The sequence below is a fragment of the Apodemus sylvaticus genome, chromosome 18, assembly GCF_947179515.1.
Source record: "Apodemus sylvaticus chromosome 18, mApoSyl1.1, whole genome shotgun sequence".
Lineage (NCBI taxonomy): Eukaryota > Metazoa > Chordata > Mammalia > Rodentia > Muridae > Apodemus > Apodemus sylvaticus.
In genome coordinates, this window is record NC_067489.1 from 26,219,207 (window position 1) to 26,240,875 (window position 21,669).

A 21,669-nucleotide genomic window follows, 5' to 3' on the forward strand; every position below is an offset into this window, starting at 1 on the left:
AGTGCTTAGGGGACAGGGTGCATACTTTGAGAAAGTTGGCAGAAGATTAATATCTTTTTGTTCTACATTAAGTATGAATTTAAAATTAAGCATTTTCACATCATGCACGGCGTGCTCACGTCAATTTTCAAGTCTGCTTATTTCATTTCTGGAGACTACCCGAGCCTGAGCAACATCTATCCAGCATGATTTCTGCCTAAATATGCAGGGGTGTGTGTGTGTGTGTGTGTGTGTGTGCGCGCGCGCGCATATTTTGCATGTTTGTATATACATGTGTATATGTATGTGTGTGTGTGTATGTATGAGTGTGAGTATGTGTTTGTATGTATATATATATATATGTGCATGGGTGTATGGTGCATGTGTGTGTGTATATATATGTATGTATGTGTGTATGTATAAGTGTGAGTATGTGTTTGTATGTGTCTTTATGTGCATGTGTATGCATGTATGTGTGTGGGGGGGATGTATTCATTCCCCTCTCTTCCTTTGTTCTTTCTCACTACAAATTGTAAAGATATTTTAGCAAAGACAGGTGACAAATATTTCAGATTTACATTTTCTTTGTTTCTGTTTTCTTCTTTGGAGTCCTCTATGTTTGACTGAAGGAACTATAGTTTTCTAGCTTCACAGAGAAAAGCCATGCCTGAAACAGTTCCTGCTAAGCAAGGGATAATGCTGTACATTTATTTTTATAGTCCTAAACTATAGCTGGGATTCTCTTGTTAGCTTAGTTCACAGTAATTATATCATTAGCCAATCAGACCATGTTTAATATGTAGGTCAAGGATTCAGAAAGCCTCCTGTGTGACCACAGGACACTACTAGTCACACTCAAAGTTTCACAGTATATGCTGGGGGGACTGGACTAGGAAATATGATGGCTCTGGATTCTAGATGTCACAAAGTAGCTGCAGCACATGCCATAATCCTGGTGTCAGCACAGAGATGGTGACATACCAAATGTCCAGAAGACACTTGTTTAGGAGCAGGCGAAGGATGACCAGAGGCCAACCATCCCCCCTACAGGTATGTTCCATACTTATTAATGCTCAGATGTAACTCAAAAGTGGGGGGCCCCCAACAGAACATAGGGAAAATGATACCAACATCTATGCTCAGTGTCGAGGACAGTCCATCCAAACTGCCTAGCAAAATTGTATGAGAATCAGAATGTTGACAAGAGGCAGGTTTAATTCCCAGCTTCCGTCTTCATTATTTCTTCATCATGTCTTGCAAGGGAAACCAGACAGCAAGAAGGCCAGGCCTTTGCCTCACTAAGGACAGGCCTGGCTATGGACAGTGGAGTCTTTCTTACCTCTGCTGCGGGAACTCCCTCTGGCGGGCGACAATGCAGCACAATCATGCCTTCAATAGGAACCTCCCTGCCTTGTGGATCTTGTTCAAAGTTTTTCCGTAAATCTGCAAAGAAGCACAAGATATGTCTGTATGCTACACTGAGCTAGGTCTGGCACTACTCCCATGTGGCCCCAATTCAATAAAACAGCGAGCTTCATGTCAAAAGTTAGATACACACAAATACGTCACTTTCTGACACTCCGGAGTACTACTTCTCCAAGACTCATAAATGCACTTGAAATATAACTTAGCAAAATGGTTCTTAACACTTTATATTGATACGAGGAAGAAAAACTACTAGGAGCCAAGGGGGAAAAAAAACCCTCATAATTTCATGAGTGTGTGTCAGTATTATCTGCTTGGCATCTGATGAAATACTTGGCCTAATAAATTACCATCCGCAACCATTATGAACTTGAGATGCACATGAATATTTTTGTTGTTGTTCACTGAAGAATGCATTATTAATCTGTAACCTCTGTCATTCCCGCAACCCTCTGGGGAGCTGGAAAAGACAGTAATAGAGTGAGATCACCTACTAAGTCTTTTTATTTGTAACCAGGGAGAAGGGGCCATAGCTAGTCACAACAGAATCCATAACCTATCCAACCGGATATATAATTAAGAAATGCGAGGCCTCTAGTCAAGCAACCACGCTGGGTATGTGGATAGTGCCCTTCACACAGGGCTCCTGGCACTTTGCAAACAAGCTGCACTATTAACCTTTTACACACAGAGAGGTGACACTGGTGGAGGTTAATTGGCTTGCCAGTGGTCACAACGCATCAGTGCCACTGAGAGGGGAAATCCATTCTGCTTTCTGACACTTAGCCTGACTGCCAATGAGCCCAGACTTCTCTGGGAAGTTCTATGGAGTGAGAGCCAGATTCATTTGCATAGTGTTCCACTCTGCCATTTTAAAGGGTAGGCAGCTGGTCTTGGCTCCTAGGGAGGTGTCAGGACAACCCTTTGCTGATCTTCCTGAATAAGGTAATTCTTGCTGTCACCTGGGTGCACAGGACAGTCTAGCCAAGACAGCTTGTTTACAATTCTTCCTCCATGAAAAGGATTTTTCTCCTCCCTCCCTGACAATGTATTTTTCTTCAAATTGAGGATCTCAAATTACAGGCTGTGGATTTATTGATTTAATTTTCTTCAGTGCTTACAATAACATGAAATATGTCCTCCGTAAAGAGCAGAGCTCCAGAATCAGTTACATCTTTATAAATTGTATAAATACATTAAGCTTGCTTTTAGCCAGTCAAAAACCACCCTATGAACAGCGCAGGCATGTGCATATTCACTCTTCTCCAAATGTTCTTTCCCCCAGAAACAACCAGCATCTGTATGTTCAGGGGGCTTTGTTATCCCCTGAGTTGAGCTGTAGAGGCACCCTCCTTCTATCCAAGGTCTTTAGATTGCCCTGGGGGTTCAAAGTTCCTGACTCAGGGTGTGATAGACTCACAAAATTGTCAACAAAGCATGGAGTAAAGGAAGTGAATAAGTCTAGGGTCAGAGACTCTGTTTCCTGCACAATCCCACCACAGGTCATGTTCTGCTGTCACTCAAGAGAGTTTGGAGCTAAGAGTCTCTCCCAAGAAAAGCCTCACCACTCAGAAGTATATCAAAGCTCATCTACTTGAATCAAAGCGAGTCAAGTAGCCAAGATGCATTGAATCTGTAGATTGCCTTTGGCAAGATGGCCATTTTAACTATACTAATCCTACCAATCCATGAGCATGGAAGATTTTTACATTTTCTGAGATCTTCTTTGATTTTCTTCTTCAGAGATCTGAAGTTCTTGTCATATAGGTCTTTCACTTGTTTGGTTAGAGTCACCCCAAGATACTTTATGCTGTTTGTAGCTATTGTGAAGGGAGTCATTTCCCTAATTTCTTTCTCAGTATGCTTGTCCTTTGAGTATATAAAGGCTACTGATTTGCTTGAACTGATTTTATAACCAGTCACTTTGCTGAAGTTGTTTTTCAGCTGTAGGAGTTCTCTAGTGGAGTTTTTTTGGGTCACTTAAGTATACTATCATATCATCTGCAAATAATGATAGTTTGACTTCTTCCTTTCCAATTTGTATCCCTTTGACCTCCTTATGTTGTCTAATTGCTCTAGTTAGGACTTCAAGAACTATATTAAAAAGATATGGAGAGAGGGGGCAGCCTAGTCTAGTCCCTGATTTTAGTAGGATTGCTTCAAGTTTCTCTCCATTTAGTTTGATGTTGGCTACAGGTTTGCTGTATATTGCTTTTACTATGTTTAGATATGGGCCTTGAATTCCTGTCCTTTCCAAGACTTTTATCATGAAAGGATGCTGAATTTTGTCAAATTCTTTTTCAGCATCTAATGAAATAATCATGTGGTTTTTTTCTTTTAGTTTGTTTATGTAGTGGATAGTATTTATGGATTTCCTTATATTGAACCATCCCTGCATCCCTGGGATGAAGCCTACTTGATCATGGTAGATGATCATTTTGATGTGTTCTTGGATTTGGTTGGCAAGAATTTTTTTGAGTATTTTTGCATCGATATTCATAAGGGAAATTGGCCTGAAATTCTCTTTCTTAGTTGGATCTTTGTGTGTTTTTGGTATCAGTGTAATAGTGGCTTCATAGAAGGAGTTGGGTAGTGTTCCTTCTGTTTCTATTTGGTGGAATAGTTTGAAGAGTATTGGTGTTAAGTCTTCTTTGAAGGTCTGATAGAATTCTATACTGAAACCATCTGGTCCTGTGCTTTTTTTGGTCGGAAGGCTATCTATGACCCCTTCTATTTCTTTAGGGGTTATGGGTCTGTTTAGATGGTCTATTTGATCCTGGTTTAATTTTGGTAATTGGTATCTGTCTAAGAAAATGTCTATTTCCTCCAGATTCCCCAGTTGTGTTGAGTATAGGCTTTTGTAGTAGGATCTGATGATTTTTTGAATTTCCTCAGTTTCTGTTGTAATATCTCCCTTTTCATTTTTAATTTTGTTAATTTGGATACTTTCTCTGTGCCCTTTGGTTAGTCTCACTAAGGGTTTATCTATCTTGTTGATTTTTTCAAAGAACCAGCTTTTGGTTTTGTTGATTCTTTGTATGGTTCCTTTGGTTTCTACTTGATTGATTTAAAAATCCCAACCCAGTTCGTCATAGAGCCGGAAAGAGCAATTCTCAAATTCATCTGGAATAACAAAAAACCCAGGATAGCTAAAACTATTCTCAACAGTAAAAGAACTTCAGGGGGATTCAGTATCCCAGACCTCAAACTTTACTACAGAGCAATAATGATAAAAACTGCATGGTATTGGTACAATGTCAGGCAGGCAGATTAATGGAATAGGATTGAAGACCCAGAAATGAACCAACACACCTCTGGTCACTTGATCTTTGACAAAGGAGCTGAAAGCATCCAGTGGAAAAAAAGACAGGCTTTTCAACAAATGGTGCTGGTTCAATTGGAGGTCAGCATGTAGAAGAATGTGAATTGATCCATTCTTATCTCCTTGTGCTAAGCTCAACTCCAAATGGATCAAGGACCTCCACATAAAACCTGACACACTGAAACTAATAGAAAAGAAACTGGGGAAGATCCTTGAGGACATGGGCACAGGGGAAAAGTTCCTGAATAGAACACCAATAGCTTATGCTCTAAGATCAAGAATTGACAAATGGGACCTCATAAAACTACAAAGTTTCTGTAAGGCAAAGGACACTGTCAAAAGGACAAAACATCAACCAACAGATTGGGAAAGGATCTTCTCCAACCCTAAATCCAACAGAGGGATAATATCTAATATATACAAAGAACTCAAGAAGGTAGAACCCAGAGAACCAAATAACTCCATTAAAAAGTAGGGTACGGAGCTAAACAAAGAATTTTCACATGAAGAACTTCGGAGGGCTGAGAAACACCTTAAGAAATGTTCAACATCATTAATCATTAGGGAAATGCAAATCAAAACAACCCTGAGATTTCACCTCACACCAGTCAGAATGGCTAAGGTCAAAAACTCAGGAGACAGCAGGTGTTGGCGAGGATGTGGAGAATGAGGAACACTCCTCGACTGCTGGTGGTATTGCAAGATGGTGCAACCACTTTGGAAATCAGTCTGGCAGTTCCTCAGAAAACTGGGCATGACACTTCCTGAGGACCCTGCTATACCACTCCTGGGCATATACGCAGAGGATTCTTCAGCATGCAATAAGGACACATGCTCCACTATGTTCATAGCAGCCCTATTTGTAGTAGCCAGAAGCTGGAAAGAACCCAGGTATCCCTCAATGGAGGAATGGATACAAAAAATGTGGTATATTTACACAATGGAGCCATTATAAATGATGAATTCATGAAATTCTTAGACAAATGGATGGAGCTGGAGAACATCATACTAAGTGAGGTAACCCAGTCTCAAAAGATCAATCATGTTATGCACTCACTAATAAGTAGATATTAGCCTAGAAACTTTGAATACCCAAGACATAATCCACATATTAAATGATGTCCAAAAAGAATGGAGGAGTGGCCCCTGGTTCTGGAAAGACTCAGTGCAACAGTATAGGGGAATACCAGAACAGGGAAGTGGGAAGGGGTAGATGGAGGAACCAGGTGAGGGGCGGGGAGGAGGGCTTATGGGACTTGTGGGGAGTGGGGACCCAGGAAAGGGGAAATCATTTGAAATGTAAATAAAAATATATCAATAAAGAAACAAAAAGTAGCCAAGATGTGAGGGTAATGATGGGAAGAGCTTTGCTCTGGATGGCAAGCTTACTGTGTTGTCTTCCCCATTGCTTTCCAGCTTCCTAAGTCAGTTTGTCTTCCAAGAGGAGTCTTCTTCAGTGGTAGCAGATTATCATCTGAGTTTTGTTATCACTAAACACTCTGGTGTTTTTAGCCAAGTAAAATGCAAACATGCAAGTATAGGCATGTCAATACCTTCTTCTGATTCTGCTCCCTTGCCTTTGCTCAGTACAAATGAAAATGGTAATAAATCGTTAGGTACCCTTAGTTTATACTAACTTCATTAGTCGACAGGAAGGAAACCACAATGAGGTCCTTTGTCCTCAGTTGGAATACCATGTACTGACTTGGGATCTTTCTATTTCCTACAATCAAGAGATTTAAAGGGATATCCAAAAAAATTTCATTAAAAAAAAAAAGAGTCAGACCCAAGGAAGGACCAAGATACCTGCTTCCCCATCCCACTGACACTTGGAACCACTAGAAGAATCTCACACTCTTATCATGCCCCATGTTGTAAATAGAAAAACCAAGGACAGGAGCCTGGGGGAAGGGCAGAGAAGGTCTACATAGCTGAATCCATCAGTAATACCAGGTATCTGATCAAACCCCTAGATATCACTTCAAATGAGAAACCTCCTAACTTTAGAGTTTTGATCCACTCTTAAGTCTAGTGCTTAACAGGTTCTCCTAAGTAGGTTGCATCTGTGAATCTTAAAAATGGTGGTCCACATACAAATTCTAGCTAGCTCCTGAACATACTAAAAATTAGAGAAATAAACTCTGATATGGAGGCAAATGCATCTTGTTCTAACTATGACTCTTAGCTCAGGCCATGCACACTCATTCATTTCTGAACCAGCAATTTAAGCAGCATCAGTCTTTTTAGATCTAGAAAAAATATACGCATGCAGAGATGTACATAACTTGTAATCATAAGTAGTCTATCTCCAGACACACAAAACTAATTGCTGCACAAAATAGCGAAACTATAGAACCAAAATTAACTATCTTCCTCATATTTGGTTCTACCCTAGCTCTCTAAACCACCCAGCTTCTAGATCCTGACTATCTGGATAGTTTTGGGCATGGGCTCCCACTCCTGGTGTGGGAATCAGGTTAGGTCAGACCATGACATTCTGCTCTACTCCAAAAACTGGTGCCTTGCCCAATGGTCATCAGAGGTTTCCTCCAGCAGCTGATGTGAGCAGATGCAGAGACCCACAGTGAATCAGATGCAAAGCTCTGGAAACTCCACAGAAGAGGGGGAGGATGTATTATAGGACCTAGAGAGGTTGGGGACACACAGAGAACAAGATGCACAGAATCTATTAAGCAGGGTTCATATGGGTTCCCAGAGACTGAAGCAACAATCATGGTGCCTACATGGGAATGTGCTTAGTCCTCTGAATATATGCTGTGGTTGTTTAGCTTGGGGTTTTTGTTGAACCCCTAACAATGGGGTTTGGGGTATTTCTGACTCTTTTTCCTGCTCATGGGGCTTTTTTTTTTCTACTGGAGTGCCTTGTCTGGCTTCGCTATGAGGGTTTACATCTAACATTGTTGCATCTTGTTATGCTGAGTTTGGTTGACATCACTATGAGGCCTGATCTTTTCTGAAGAAAATAGAGAGGCAATGGATCTGCGGGGAGAGCAGAGGTAGTTCTGGAAATGGTCGGGGGATGGGGGAAGGGAGGCTGTGGTTGGGATGTATTGTATCAGAGAACAATACATAAAAAGACAACAAAATCTTCCTTCAATAGGATCAGAAACAAAGTTCTTCTTTGAGAGTTTCTAATTCAAGTTGTGAGACATCAAAAGGAAGTAGAAATGGAGAAGCTGAAATGGCATTATGGGTACATTAGTAGTTGAAGTCAAGCAATCATGTTTGCATCTGAGCATGACACCATAAGGTCCTTCACTCAATCAAATCTTAAACTCTATTTGCCTTAGTCTCTGCACCTGTAAGTATAATAATTCCTCCTAAATGTAACTTTTGATTTTTAAAGGCAGGGTCTCACTATACTGACTTGACTGGCCTGGAAATCTCTCTGTGGACCAGGAGGACCTTAAACTCACAGAGACCCAGCTGCCTCTGCCACCCAAATTCGGAGACTGAAAACACATGCATCCACACCTGGCTACATTCAGCATTTTTATAAAGATTAATGTCAGTACTCCAAAACTTACCAAATGCAATAGCTATATAACAGTTTTAAGGTCTTATATGTTACTGTATCCTATGATAAAGTTACGATGATTAATATGGGATGATTTTATCATAAATCAGACACAAATTAATTATAAACTGGAACATTTTTCAGAGACACTCAAATAAAAAGTGTAATTTAGTACATGATAAATTAAGTGGGAAAGGTATTAAAATGAGTCATTGCCCTTCTGAAGAAAAAAATAATGAAGATCTATGTCTTGCTTTATACTAAAACATTTTAACAGGAAACCACAATGATAATAAGTATCTAGAAAATCTTATGAACAGAGGTTTGGTTTTAGCTTGAAGAATAAGACACTAAAAATATGATTGACAAGTATTATTTAGTTAAAAATAAAATTATTTTCTGTAAACCATTGTAATACTATGTAGTTAATAGCCTAAAACAAACCTCTCATGAAACACCATGAAAATTATAAATATTGTGAGATAAAATAACAAAGGGATTGGATATTATTTACAATGGAAAAGATACAAATGGCTACAGATAAAAAATGGGGTGTCAAGAGTTATTATAGAAATGCTAACATAGCAAGTATCAACATGTCTTTTTCCTCTGTTAAGTAAACCAGTTTAATTAATTCTTAGTTTTAAATGGCATTTCCCAGGGTTGAAAATGAAATCAAGCTTGGATAGTCTTGAATATTGCTAGAAGAAAACACAAGAATAAGTTGTAAATGGATCAAATTGCTTTGCAGATGCAATTATATGGGAATCATCTGATAAAATGATACAGAATACATGGTCTATCATGGAATATATAAAATACTGATACATGCTATGAAATAGGTAAAATTTAAATACATAATTTATATTAATTGAACATAGCCAATCACCCAAGGCTACATTACATATAGGATGATTCCATTTATATGAAACATTTATACTGGGTGGTAATGCCAAACAATGAGAAAATAGGTTGGTAATCAGCTGGGGCTGAAGTTGATAGAAAAAAAATGAATAATGACCTTGTAGTTAATATAAAAATACCCCCAAATTGCCCTGGGCGATGGTGATAGAACTGTGACCATGCTCACAACTATTGATTTCTATAGTCAAGAGAACTGAATATTCTGTGGATATTTCAGTAGCATGATAATTTTTAATGTTTCATTGATACACCTCATAATTCTATTAGTACAGCTAAGAAAATTATTTGAGAACTATATGAAAAAATGCACATAGACTGCTAGTGAACAGCAGGTAGCAACCCAAATGTTTAATAATACTGCAGAGAAATGAAAGGCTAGAAAGTCATGGTGTTTAAGTTATATACAATGAGATGCTAACCAAGAGAGTATAGTATGAGAAATCCCAATCATGTGTGTGTATATATATAAGTATATATTATTTAATATTTTATGCTAAGATTTAATAATGCATGTATATATTCATGTGTTTATTATATATATGTATGCATGCTCACATATTTAATAATTTTATTCAGAAATAGAAAGTCATGGTATTTAAGATTTAAGTTATATAGACTGAAATAGCAAACAAGATAGTATAGTATGTAAAGCCTTAATCACACACACACATTCATATATAATCTACATATATATAAATAAATTTATATATTTAAAAACAATCTCATTGCTTTCAGAGTCCTCACGCCTCATCTGTACTGTATACATATGTTTGAGTGTGTGTGTGTGTGTGTGTGTGTGTATAGTCATACATATGACTTACATACAGATATTTTACTCATATATATATATATGAGTAAAATCACTCTGCAAATGTGTACTTGTTATAGGATATAACATTCTATTTTCATATGACAGTACAGAAGTAAAAATTAAAATTTTCTGAGTAGCCCTTCCCTATGAGTAGCCTATGATGTGAGTGCTCAGAAAATGAAGCACCAGCACCATTGAACATGAGCTGGGCCGGGTCACTGAAGGTGCTTGACATACAGCATCCTGGACCATCTGCTATACATGCTTTCACGGTAAAGGTAAAGATAGAGGTAGACTGCAAACAAGCAATTAAGAGTGGGAATGATGAGCCAGGAGACAGAGGGAAAGGAAACCCTGCCCATGCAATGCAATAAAACTTAGCTGAGTGCCTGGAGGAAAGTTTAGAGGAGAGTTATTGAAGCTGAAGTAGAAGATCTCACCATCTTAAATAATACATCCTATACTGAATTTCCAGTTTCTGATTATCGTTAGTCTAAAGCATGGACTTTCAGGAGTGGGGAGATATATGAATCATAAGATGCTTGGCCCTGAAAGTGCAGGGCCCTGAGTTCTGAGCTACAGAACCCATAGGAAATGCCAGGGATAGTGGCAAGAGCTTTTGTTCTCACTGACAGTAGGAAATATAGCCTATTCTATTTGACAAAGTTTCAGTTCACCTAGAGAGCCTGCCTCAAATGAAAGGTGCAAGGCATAGAGAGGACATTATCTGCTATCATTCTCTGACTTCTACACACATGCATTCTTGTACCCATACATGTATGGATGTGCATACACACACCATACATGCATGCATACACACAGACACACAAACAACACATGTATACAAATATGCACACCATTCACACATACACACACACCATACACACTCCAACCCTTCCCCAACAATACTGTCTTCATTATCACCTTCCTTTTAGCACTATCTTCTCATTTCTTTATTTTGAACTCTAAGTGTCCTTCCTTTACTACGTCTCTCAGATCACAGAGGGATACCCTTCTAACAGACATTTCTTCTATCAGTATTTACAGACAGGGTGAAGCATGACTGGATTTCTATCCTTTGATCTTGTCATAGTTGCATATCAGATAACAATTATATTATTCTACACAAAGGAAATTAACTGAATAGCATATATGATATACAATATTAAATATTTTAGATGTGGTTGAACAATATAAAACTCTTATCATCTGTAAACAGCAAATTCTTTGAGACTACTCTGTTATAGAAAAAACCCTAAAAGAAAATATTCAGCATTTCACATTTTTACCTCTCAGTGATTATGGGTGCACTGATTACTTTCATTGTATATGTATTTGGCAAATTTCTGAGGCGATCAGATACATTCATGCCCACAAACATCAAACACGGGTAAAAATTTATCCCACTACTTTCAGAGTCCGCACCCCTTGCTTAATGTATATTGAGAAACAATGATTATTTGCAGATGATATGATAGTCTACCTAAGTGACCCAAAAAACTCCACTAGAGAGCTCCTACAGCTGATAAACAACTTCAGCAAAGTGGCAGGTTATAAAATCAACTCAAGCAAATCAGTAGCCCTCCTATACTCAAAGGATAAGCAGGCAGAGAAAGAAATTAGGGAAATAACACCCTTCACAATAGCCACAAACAGTATAAAGTACCTTGGGGTGACTCTTACCAAACATGTGAAAGATCTGTATGACAAGAACTTCAAGACTCTGAAGAAGGAAATAGAGGAAGACCTCAAAAAAATGGAAAAACCTCCCATGCTCATGGATCGGTAGAATCAATATAGTTAAAATGGCCATTTTGCCAAAAGCAATATACAGATTCAATGCAATACCCATCAAAATCCCAACTCAATTCTTCATAGAGTTAGAAAGAGCAATTCTCAAATTCATCTGGAATAACAAAAAACCCAGGAGAGCTAAAACTATTCTCAATGACAAAAGAAATTCTGGGGGGAATCAGTATCCCTGACCGCAAGCAATATTACTGAGCAATAGTGTTAAAAACTGCATGGTATTGGTATAGTGACAGGCAGGCACATCAATGGAACAGGATTGAAGATCCAAAAATGAACCCACACACCTATGGCCACTTGATCCTCAACAAAGGGGCAGAAAAGATCCAATGGAAAAAAGATAGCCTTTACAACAAATGGTGCTGGTTCAATTGGAGGTCAGCATGCAGAAGAATGGGAATTGATCCATCCTTGTCTCCTTGTACTAAAGCTCAAATCCAAATGGATCAAGGACATCCACATAAAGCCAGACACTTTGAAGCTAATAAAAAAGAAACTCGGGAAGACCCTTGAGGACATCGGTACTGGGGGAAAGTTCCTGAACAGAACACCAATAGCTTATGCTCTAAGATCAAGAATTGACAAATGGGACCTCATAAATTTACAAAGTTTCTGTAAAGCAAAGGACACCATCAAAAGGACAAATCGGCAACCAACAAATTGGGAAAAGATCTTCACCAGCCCTATATCAGATAGAGGGCTAATATCCAATATATACAAAGAACTCAAGAAGTTAGACCCCAGAAAACCAAATAACCCTATTAAAAATGGGGTACAGAGTTAAACAAAGAATTCTTACCTGAAGAACTTCGGATGGTGGAGAAACATCTTTAAAAATGTTCAACATCACTAGTCATCAGGGAAATGCAAATCAAAACAACCCTGAGATTTCATCTTACACCAGTCAGAATGGCTAAGATTAAAAACTCAGGAGACAGCAGGTGTTGGCGAGGATGTGGAGAAAGAGAAACACTCCTCCACTGCTGGTGGGGTTGCAAATTGGTACAACCACTCTGGAAATCAGTCTGGCGGTTCCTCAGAAAACTGGGCATGTCACTTCCGAAAGATCCTGCTATACCACTCCTGGGCATATACCCAGAGGATTCCCCAGCATGTAATAAGGATATATGCTCCACTATGTTCATAGCAGCCCTATTTATAATAGCCAGAAGCTGGAAAGAACCCAGGTATCCCTCAACAGAAGAATGGATGCAAAAAATGTGGTATATATACACAATGGAGTACTATTCAGCCATTAGAAACAATGAATTCATGAAATTCTTAGGCAAATGGATCGAGCTGGAGAACATACTATGTGAGGTAACCTAGTCTCAAAAGATGAATCATAGTATGTACTCACTAATAAGTGGATATTAGCCCGGAAAACTGGAATACCCAAAACATAATCCACACATCAAATGAGGTACAAGAAGAACGAAGGAGTGGCCCCTGGTTCTGGAAAGACTCAGTGTAGCAGTATAAGACAAAACCAGAACAGGGAAGTGGGAAAGGATGGGTGGGAGAACAGAGGGAGGGAAGGGGGCTTATGTGACTTTCGGGGAGTGGGGGACCAGAAAAGGGGAAATCATTTGAAATGTAAATAAAAAATATATTGAATAAAATTAAATAAAAAGGATTACAGGCAGAAGCATTTTCTGTCTCATTATATTGTGTCTAGGTTCACTCTTAACCGATCTACCAATGAAAGAAGCTAAAATTGCATAGTCTTCAATACTTAGTGAACTATGAATTTAAGCACATATCCTATTTTATTTGCATTGCAGGATGGGGGCAAACTTTTCATCTGTTTGACCTATTGTGATGTCTTTACACTTTGGTTTGAATACGACATCCTCTCCTGCAATCTCATATCTCTGAACATCTAGCTAGTGGTATTGTCTGCAAAGGCTGTGGGACCTTTTGGGCATAGAAACTAAAGGTAGGGCTTAATTGTTATAGCTCAAGTCTCTCTCTGCTGCCTAATCCCCTGAGACAAATGGGCCTCACCCACCTTCCCCACAGAGTTAAAATAAATCTCTCTATAGGCATTTTGTCCCTATAAGGAAGGTCCCTGGGACCCAGAATGGCATATCCTATCTCTTGATGGATATTTGTTGAATGAGAGAATGAATTCGTTAAGAGACGAGACTGTTATTCAAACGATGTATTTATTCACTCTCTTCTTCACATACACTGTGTGTGTGTGTGAAATCTCAGGTGTGACATCATCAATAAAATGCAATTCACTGCATTTTCCATTTCTATAACTTTGCCTGTCACTCTGCTTCCCTTTTTATTCCTACAGTAGAATGTCAACAACACTCAAGATGACTAGGAACAAAGGTAGGGGTAGAGCGGAGGAATACACGGTGAGGAAGCCAGGTGCATGGCTTGGTTATAAATCATGCAATCAGCAACATGTCTTCCAGCAACAGCAGCCCCTGCCCCTAAGTGGCATGTCGTAGGCTGGGCCATAGGACACAACAGCCTCCCCTTCCTTACCCCATGCCCTATTTTGTTTTTTTCTCATTTTCTTTCCATGCTACTATGTTAGAAAAGTCATTGTAGCATACAAAAATCAATAAAAATTCAATTCCGAATAATAGTTCTCTGCAGCTCGGCAACACTAGGGAGTTATCGGCTCATTCAACGTTCTGGCAGTTAATGCAATGAAATAAAAATAATTTACTCATTCAAACCAAATCAGCCAGTGAAAAATCATAGACATTTTTTAATAGTCATAGTCGAGGCCATTTGTTAAGATGCAGGAGGATGACACAATGTCCCATTAGTTGTCCAACTACACTGGTTTCAAATCGGGTTTGAATCTTTCCTACTGTGTTTCTTCAGAAGGAACAACAAACCACATTTGTCATACATAAAAGGAATTTGTAACTCTGCCAAATGCAGGTCATTTGTTGTAATAAAAGGGCTGATTCAGACGCATAGCAGATGCCCAGCAGAAAATGGAAGTCAGGGCCCAGTGCCTCTATTTGGTTCTGTCTCAGTCCTTGGGTCCTAAACAGTAATGGCCTGCGAAGTCAGTTACTGATTCCAGTTCCCCTGGGAAGCACATGAAAAGCATCTTGCCAGGTGATAGTATCCTGTGTGTGCCTCTCTGACCAGCTTGGCTAAACTCCTTCTGCTTGGCTTTAGATTCTGATGACTTGATAACAGCTATTCACACCATCCAGCTCAGCCCATCTTAAGTCTTCTAGGTCCGAACCCTCGAATAACAGCTGGTTATAAGACAGACTTCCACATGGACATTCTTATATACCAGCAACACAGGTGAGGTATTTTCCCTGCTCTGACCTAAAATCCCTGAGTATAACAACTGTAATACTCCCTGCTAATAAACCCTGTAGCAACAGTACAAGCCCACTTCTGCCTCAGCGGAGCCAACATGGTGCTCTCCGTGTGACTTCCTCCCACAGAGCACAATCTGCTGTCCTTTCCCATTGACATCCTATGCTGGTTGGCTGATGCAAGGAGTCCTGGTACTTCCTGAGGCTGATAGCATGATCATAAAATAATTTTGGGGCCATGAGATACTTTGTACTCTCTAATCTTGCTGGGAGAAAGCTGTCATTCATAAAACATTTTATAACTAGCATTCTAGTGGTATTTCCCTCTCTTCTAGTGGTGCAAACCATTAGGTAAGTAACAGCAGTATAGGAGAACATGGGCTGGCTTTGCCAATGGTTGAGACACTGGTGGTGGCTAGAGACAGCTGCAGGGCTGAGAAAGCATTCTGACAACTTAACCTGTCTTCTGAGCTACTCCCAGCAAAGCACACTGCATTGTTTGTGACTTCCCTTGTTCATGAGGACAAAAGCAAAAATGCATTCAGAAGCCATCAAAACCTAAGAGAAGGTTGACAATGAGGAAGCAAAATTCTTAATTATCAACTGGACCCTGGAAGAAATCAAACATACCCTAAGCTGTGACATCAATGAATGAATCAGTCTTAAAAGAACCATGTTGCAAGAAAGTTATAACACAACCATACAAGTCGACAAAGAGATCCAGCCTGACTCCATCCACTTGGCTGCTACATCCTTTCATCACTTGCTTTGTATCTGTACTCTGCCCAGCCCCAGCCAGTTCCTTCTCAGTATTCTGCCAGGGTGAACTCAATTTATTCTTGGCCATAGGTCTCTGATTTTCTTGTGCATTTTGTTTTCTGTAATTAATTCCAAGTATTTTTTTTTAACCTTCAAATCATAGTCAGACAAGCAATAAACCAGCAGCCCAGAGTCTTTTATTCTTCCTGAATGAGACTCTATGATAGTCAACATGCAGAGCTGCTTGTTAGGTATATATCCTTGGTCCAATGGGCAAATGTGACATACATGTGGTACAGCATATAACTGAGAAACTACTTAGCACAGAAAAGAGCTACAGGCGGGAGCATTACATACAGTACACAGGCTCAGGATTTCTCACGTTTGCTTTGTCTCCAAGTGACAAGAAGGAATTTCTGGGTCTTGAGTATATTGATTATTTGGAAATACACATAAAAGATAGGTGAAGCTTCTCTGAATTGCACTAAAATGTTTCAATGATCTTTGACAGAAAAATATTACATGAAATTCTTCAAAAATTATTAAGCAAAATAGAGCATGTTTTAAGGTATTAAATAAGATAGGCATATAGTGATAGGATATATTATATCCTTATTCTTATCATGATCCATGATATGTCAGAGGGAAAATATCTATAAATCCCATATTCTGCATATTAGTATGATTACTCTTTGTGGAATGCTAATAGGAAACTGAGTTCTAAGTATATACAGATAACCACCAAAACAAAGTACTTCTGAAGAAAGAAGAAAAAAACCAGATACAGCGGCAAAATCATCAACTTTTCTGTGCTGCTCAATTCTCAAGCAACACACACAGAGTTCATTTTCCTCCTGTTAGAATTCCCAAGGCAAAAGTGCTTCATTCACACCTATAAGCACGGGCTTGCAACGTGGCATCTCGATGAGCATTCCAATACGCAATGAACTCCATGGTTGATGGAAGCAAGTTTTAAGACCGACACAGACATGAAGAATCATCCCTGGCTTCCCTGCGTGACCTCCACAGCCCTGCACAGGAAATTAGAGGGCTATGATCTTGCAATGAGTTTCAGAAGAAATGACCTAAAAATAACCTCAAGCATTCAATGCATCTCCACCTCATTGTGATTCAGTGCCATGACTGTAGAGGGAGGGAAGAGAAAAAGAGGAAGAAGGAGGCAAAAAGAAAAGCCAACCCTGCAGAAAGAAGAAACAGAACTTAACTGCAGTGTTAGATCTTTGATTTTTCCTCTCAGCCCATCTCCCTGAGGTCAAAAAGGTCAACTATGACAACATGTGGCCAGTGTCATGAGTACAAAAATCAATAGAATAGCCACCAAATTCCTAGTACCTCCTGGCCCCAAAAGTACATCTTTGTGGAAAGAAAACAAACAAATCATAAAAAAAAAGATCAAAGAGATTTGCTTTCCTTAACTCTCTCCTACCACACAATGGAGGGTCTGAGTAATAACTTAGACCAAAACTTGTTATTACAAAATCTATAGCTGATGCTAAATATGATAAAGAGACATAGCAAATATTGCACATAAAATAAAAGCTACAAAGACACAACCTAACTTGCTCTTGGGAAAACGTTTTAGAAAAAGAATCAAAAAAGGACTTTGAACCAGGATTGACTGGAAACTTGAGGAAGAAAAGATGGCTTCAACAGAAAGAGAGGAAGCACTTCATACAAAAGTAGGGTTAATTCTCGAGGAGTCAGTAGGTCTGGAAAATCACTTGGGGGATGTTTAGCTGTGGGAAGACCATAATCTACTCCTTATTTTTGTTTGTTTGTCAAATTAAACAAAAGAAGTCTGCTAATCCTTTGAGTATTTTATAGATGTAATTAGACCATATTAATTCTTACTCTTTCTGCTAGCTCCTCCTAGATCTACCCCTCTACCCCTCTACCCCTTTTTCCAACATTACATTTGTTTATATTTTTAATAATCTAATGAGTCCAATTTGAGCTACCCATGTACTCATAGATGGGGACAATCCACTGGAGCACGGTGGACTACCCAGGGACCACACTTTTAAAGAAAACTGACCCCCCCTTTCCCCTAAATCCATCAGTTATCTACAGCATCTCAGTTGGGATGGAAAGTAAGTATGTAGTCAGTAAGTAAGGATGTAGTCAGTAAGAGGAAAGAAGGCCTAAAAGACGGCTAAACCACCAAATATTCATGTCCTTCCTACCAAAGATTATAATTTCAGTTGACTTAAGCAGAGCTGAGTGTCCTTAATTGCTGGTTATTCATGTGAATATCATATGTGGTGGGTTTTAGCAATCAGTAGAGTTTAAGGCTAGTTGGCTGAGCCCAGAACTCTCAAGTCTAGATTTTCTGATTTGACTTCCTCATGTTTCTTCTGTTCCTATTCCTTCTTGGTAAATGTTCACAAAGAAAGTCTCTTAAGTCTTCATGTTAACATTATATCATCATCCAGCCCTGACATGCTTACATTCAGCCACAGTCTAGCTCTTCTTTATATAGTTATATAGTTTGTGTATATAGTTTTTAATAGCTTTTGGAAAGATTCATCTATCTCCTTCCTCCATATTTTCCATATTCCCACTAATTGCTTGGTCCACACAGATCTCTTATCACCTTTTTCATTAGTGGTCCTGGGTCAATGATAACTCTTATATCAAAACTAATGGACACATTGAAATTCTTTCTATAATCTGTTGCAAACTGGGGTCCTCACCATTTACTTCTCATAAGCATCTCCACTTATTTTTTACACTACATTTATCTTTACCTTCCTTTTGAGCTCTCTTTTTTTGGAATTTCACTCATAGCTTACCAACCTTTCCATTTTCAGCAGCAGTTTGAGAACTAGAGAAAAGATACATGCAAAAGTATTCCTAATGAAATTGGTTCCTTTTGTATTTCCAATAGCAAATAATCTTAATCACTAATTTCTCAAGGACTCCAATTTAGGGCTTTGGAATTTATCTTATTTCCTGGGTTTCAGGCTCAGAAGTACAATTGCATAATTAAAAACAGTCCATTGATGATTATACAGGTTATGCATATCTTCACACACCATGACCAAACACTGAACTTGATATTTTGTTCCTGAAACTCATTTCTTCTGTTATATTCATAATTATACTAAGTAAAATAACTAGCAGCTCAGTTACTCAGACAGAAACATAGACAGTCCCATACCTAACATACCTAAAAATCTCCTACCTTAGCTTCTAGTTTCATATTTTAACAGCCATATGCTCATGTTAATGTCCCTTTTCTGGAGTCTCAACATTGAGCTTTGCCCCGTTCTCTTTAACTTGCATCACCTGTACAAATATTTAGCACTGATATTCTCTGGGAAGCTTTATCCATGGGAACAGGAAGGGTGGAGGTTTTGAGACATTACAGTACCACTGACATTATACCACCTCTGCCAAACCATGTCCTGGCTGAAACTGAAGTCTTAGCTGAGGTTGCAAATACCTTCATCACCTGACCCTATCTTCTTCTCTCAAGTTGAAGTGTTTCCTGTTATCTTGTGTTTTATTTACTACAAACATGTATTATAATCTGAACATTTGTCAATACCCAGTGATCCAAAGAGTCTTGGGGTTGGGGCCACTGCAGACTGGAAAGACTTCGGTTCAAGATCTTCAATCAATGAGGTTAATGCAAATATGACAGAATTCAAACATTGAAAAGATTTCAAACCCTCTGCCCAAGATTTTGGATAAGAAGAAACACTAGGCACAAAAAAGTATGCAAAAACTTAGAGATCTAATTTCTTTTTGTTGTAATTGTTTATTTTGTTTTACAACCATTGGTTTGTTGGAAGGTTTACTAAGAAGGAAGATTGAGTATTGACTGAAGTAAAATCTATATTCTCTTTGCTAATAAAGCTTTACTGAGGTTTGAATAAAAATGGCCATCTTTGGGAAATTCAAGGTGAATTTCACTGAAGGAATAGCAGACTGAATTAACCTGTGATTTTTATTGAAAGGCAGTGGCTATGTTTCTGCAAATTCTTCTTGGTAAAATAATGACTGGCAATAAATAGCATGAAAGAATTTCTCTAGGGAAATTTCATTTCTCCCTCACACATTTCTTTTCAATAGATCCCATCTTTAAGGTTGTCACTTATAAAAATTCAAGTATTAAGCAAAAGTAGGCCAATTTCTATCAGAATTGTGCAAACCATTGCTCTTTGTTCAGAGAAACATGGTTTCTATAGATTCAAGTTTCTCATAATCTATGCTGAAGAACATCTACTGGCAAGGGAGGCAGGGCCATCTGTGTGGAGGCTAAGAAGATGCAGGTTACAAAGTACTTTAATGTTTACAGTTGCATCCTCAAAACTCAATCAAATTCATCATTCTGCCCCATACATCTCATGATAATTTCTACTGACCTAAGAAGACTATGTACCTTGCTGTCCATAGACTTCACATTTGGAAAGTAAACTTAAGTTTGTTTGAAAATATTAAAAACAAGTTTTATCTATATAGAACATAAATATTGTCATTATTATTACCCAAAGTTTAACAATAGAGAAGAATACAATAATTCATAGAGGTTAACATAGGAACAACTGCAACAACAACAAAGAGATCCCCAATCTAAAATGCTCCTAAATTTGTTGATCAAAAACAATTGTGGACCATATCCAAATTTTGATGTTTAGGGTGGAGATACTCAATAAATGAAGAAGAGACCTCTCACTAAACATGGGGCTCACCGATTTTCTCTCTAGGCTACCCAGCAAACCTCAAATACATCTTCTTGTCTTTACCGCCTCAACACAAATCCACTTTCAATTTATAATAAAAAGAATGAAATGGCAAACCTAGAATGATTTGTTAGTGTACTCACATGTCATGTATAAGACAACTATATGTGCATAATAAGGGTCTTAGGTGGACACTTGAAAACCCAGCTTTTTATGTGGGTGCTGGGTCACCTGAATAACTGACGTCTGGATATTTGAGTCACACACTTACATAGCACGTGCTTTACCCATGAGCATCCTCCCTACCTACTTGTTTGAGCTGTATATACTTAATCAAAGTGAATCTTTACTTAATGAGTTATATTGTTTTACTACAATTTATTTCTATGCTCAAACTGTGTAAACAAGGAGAGTCTCTTTCCATGTGGTGGTATTTATTTTGTACAATGAAAAAATTATATTAAGGTACATTAGGCAAAATAACTGACCATTATGCTTCTAAATTCTATGCCACAAAAGACAAAAGAAGACTAAAAAAAATCACCTGGGTTATAAGAAGCAAAGGAGGCTCACACTTCACTGTAACACAGGAACTAGATCTGTTTTGAAGCAAAATTTCTGCATGTTGGTAAAGAATGAATAGTTATTTAAGTTGGGTAATAGTTTTCTATCACAGTCTTTTAATAACTGTACTACAGTTATGTCATAAAATATACAGGGAGACATGGTACAGTATTAAAGAATTCCACAAGTTTTCATCTTATACACACACTTATACATACATGTACATATATACGCATGTGTGTATATATATTTGCATGTATATATATTTTTTACAGGCCAGTATATACAAAATATATTACAAAAAATATAACAGAACTAAATAATTCCTGTTGCCAGTAAACCCACAGTTCTATGTATCTGCATGAGATTGGGGTAACTTTTGTAAACAAGCCTGCTGTAAGGCCAGTTGTACAAACATGTAGAACATATAGTTGGTCTTGTCCAATCATATATGTTTCATTCCTTTTGTTACATGCCACCTGGATAAGCAAGTACAAAACTACCTAAGGGTGCACTTCTCA

General features: G+C 38.4%; 1 protein-coding gene across 6 annotated transcripts in view; it reads right to left on the reverse strand.

Annotated features, from left to right (window-relative positions):
* The window catches only part of Unc5d (unc-5 netrin receptor D), a 534,361-nt gene that overhangs the window by 184,476 nt on the left and 328,216 nt on the right, over positions 1-21,669 (reverse strand). For all 6 annotated transcript variants that reach the window (XM_052162698.1, XM_052162699.1, XM_052162701.1 and 3 more), the window contains exon 4: positions 1,319-1,422. In XM_052162698.1, the coding sequence (XP_052018658.1) occupies positions 1,319-1,422 (104 nt within the window). The remainder of the gene's footprint in view (positions 1-1,318; positions 1,423-21,669) is intronic.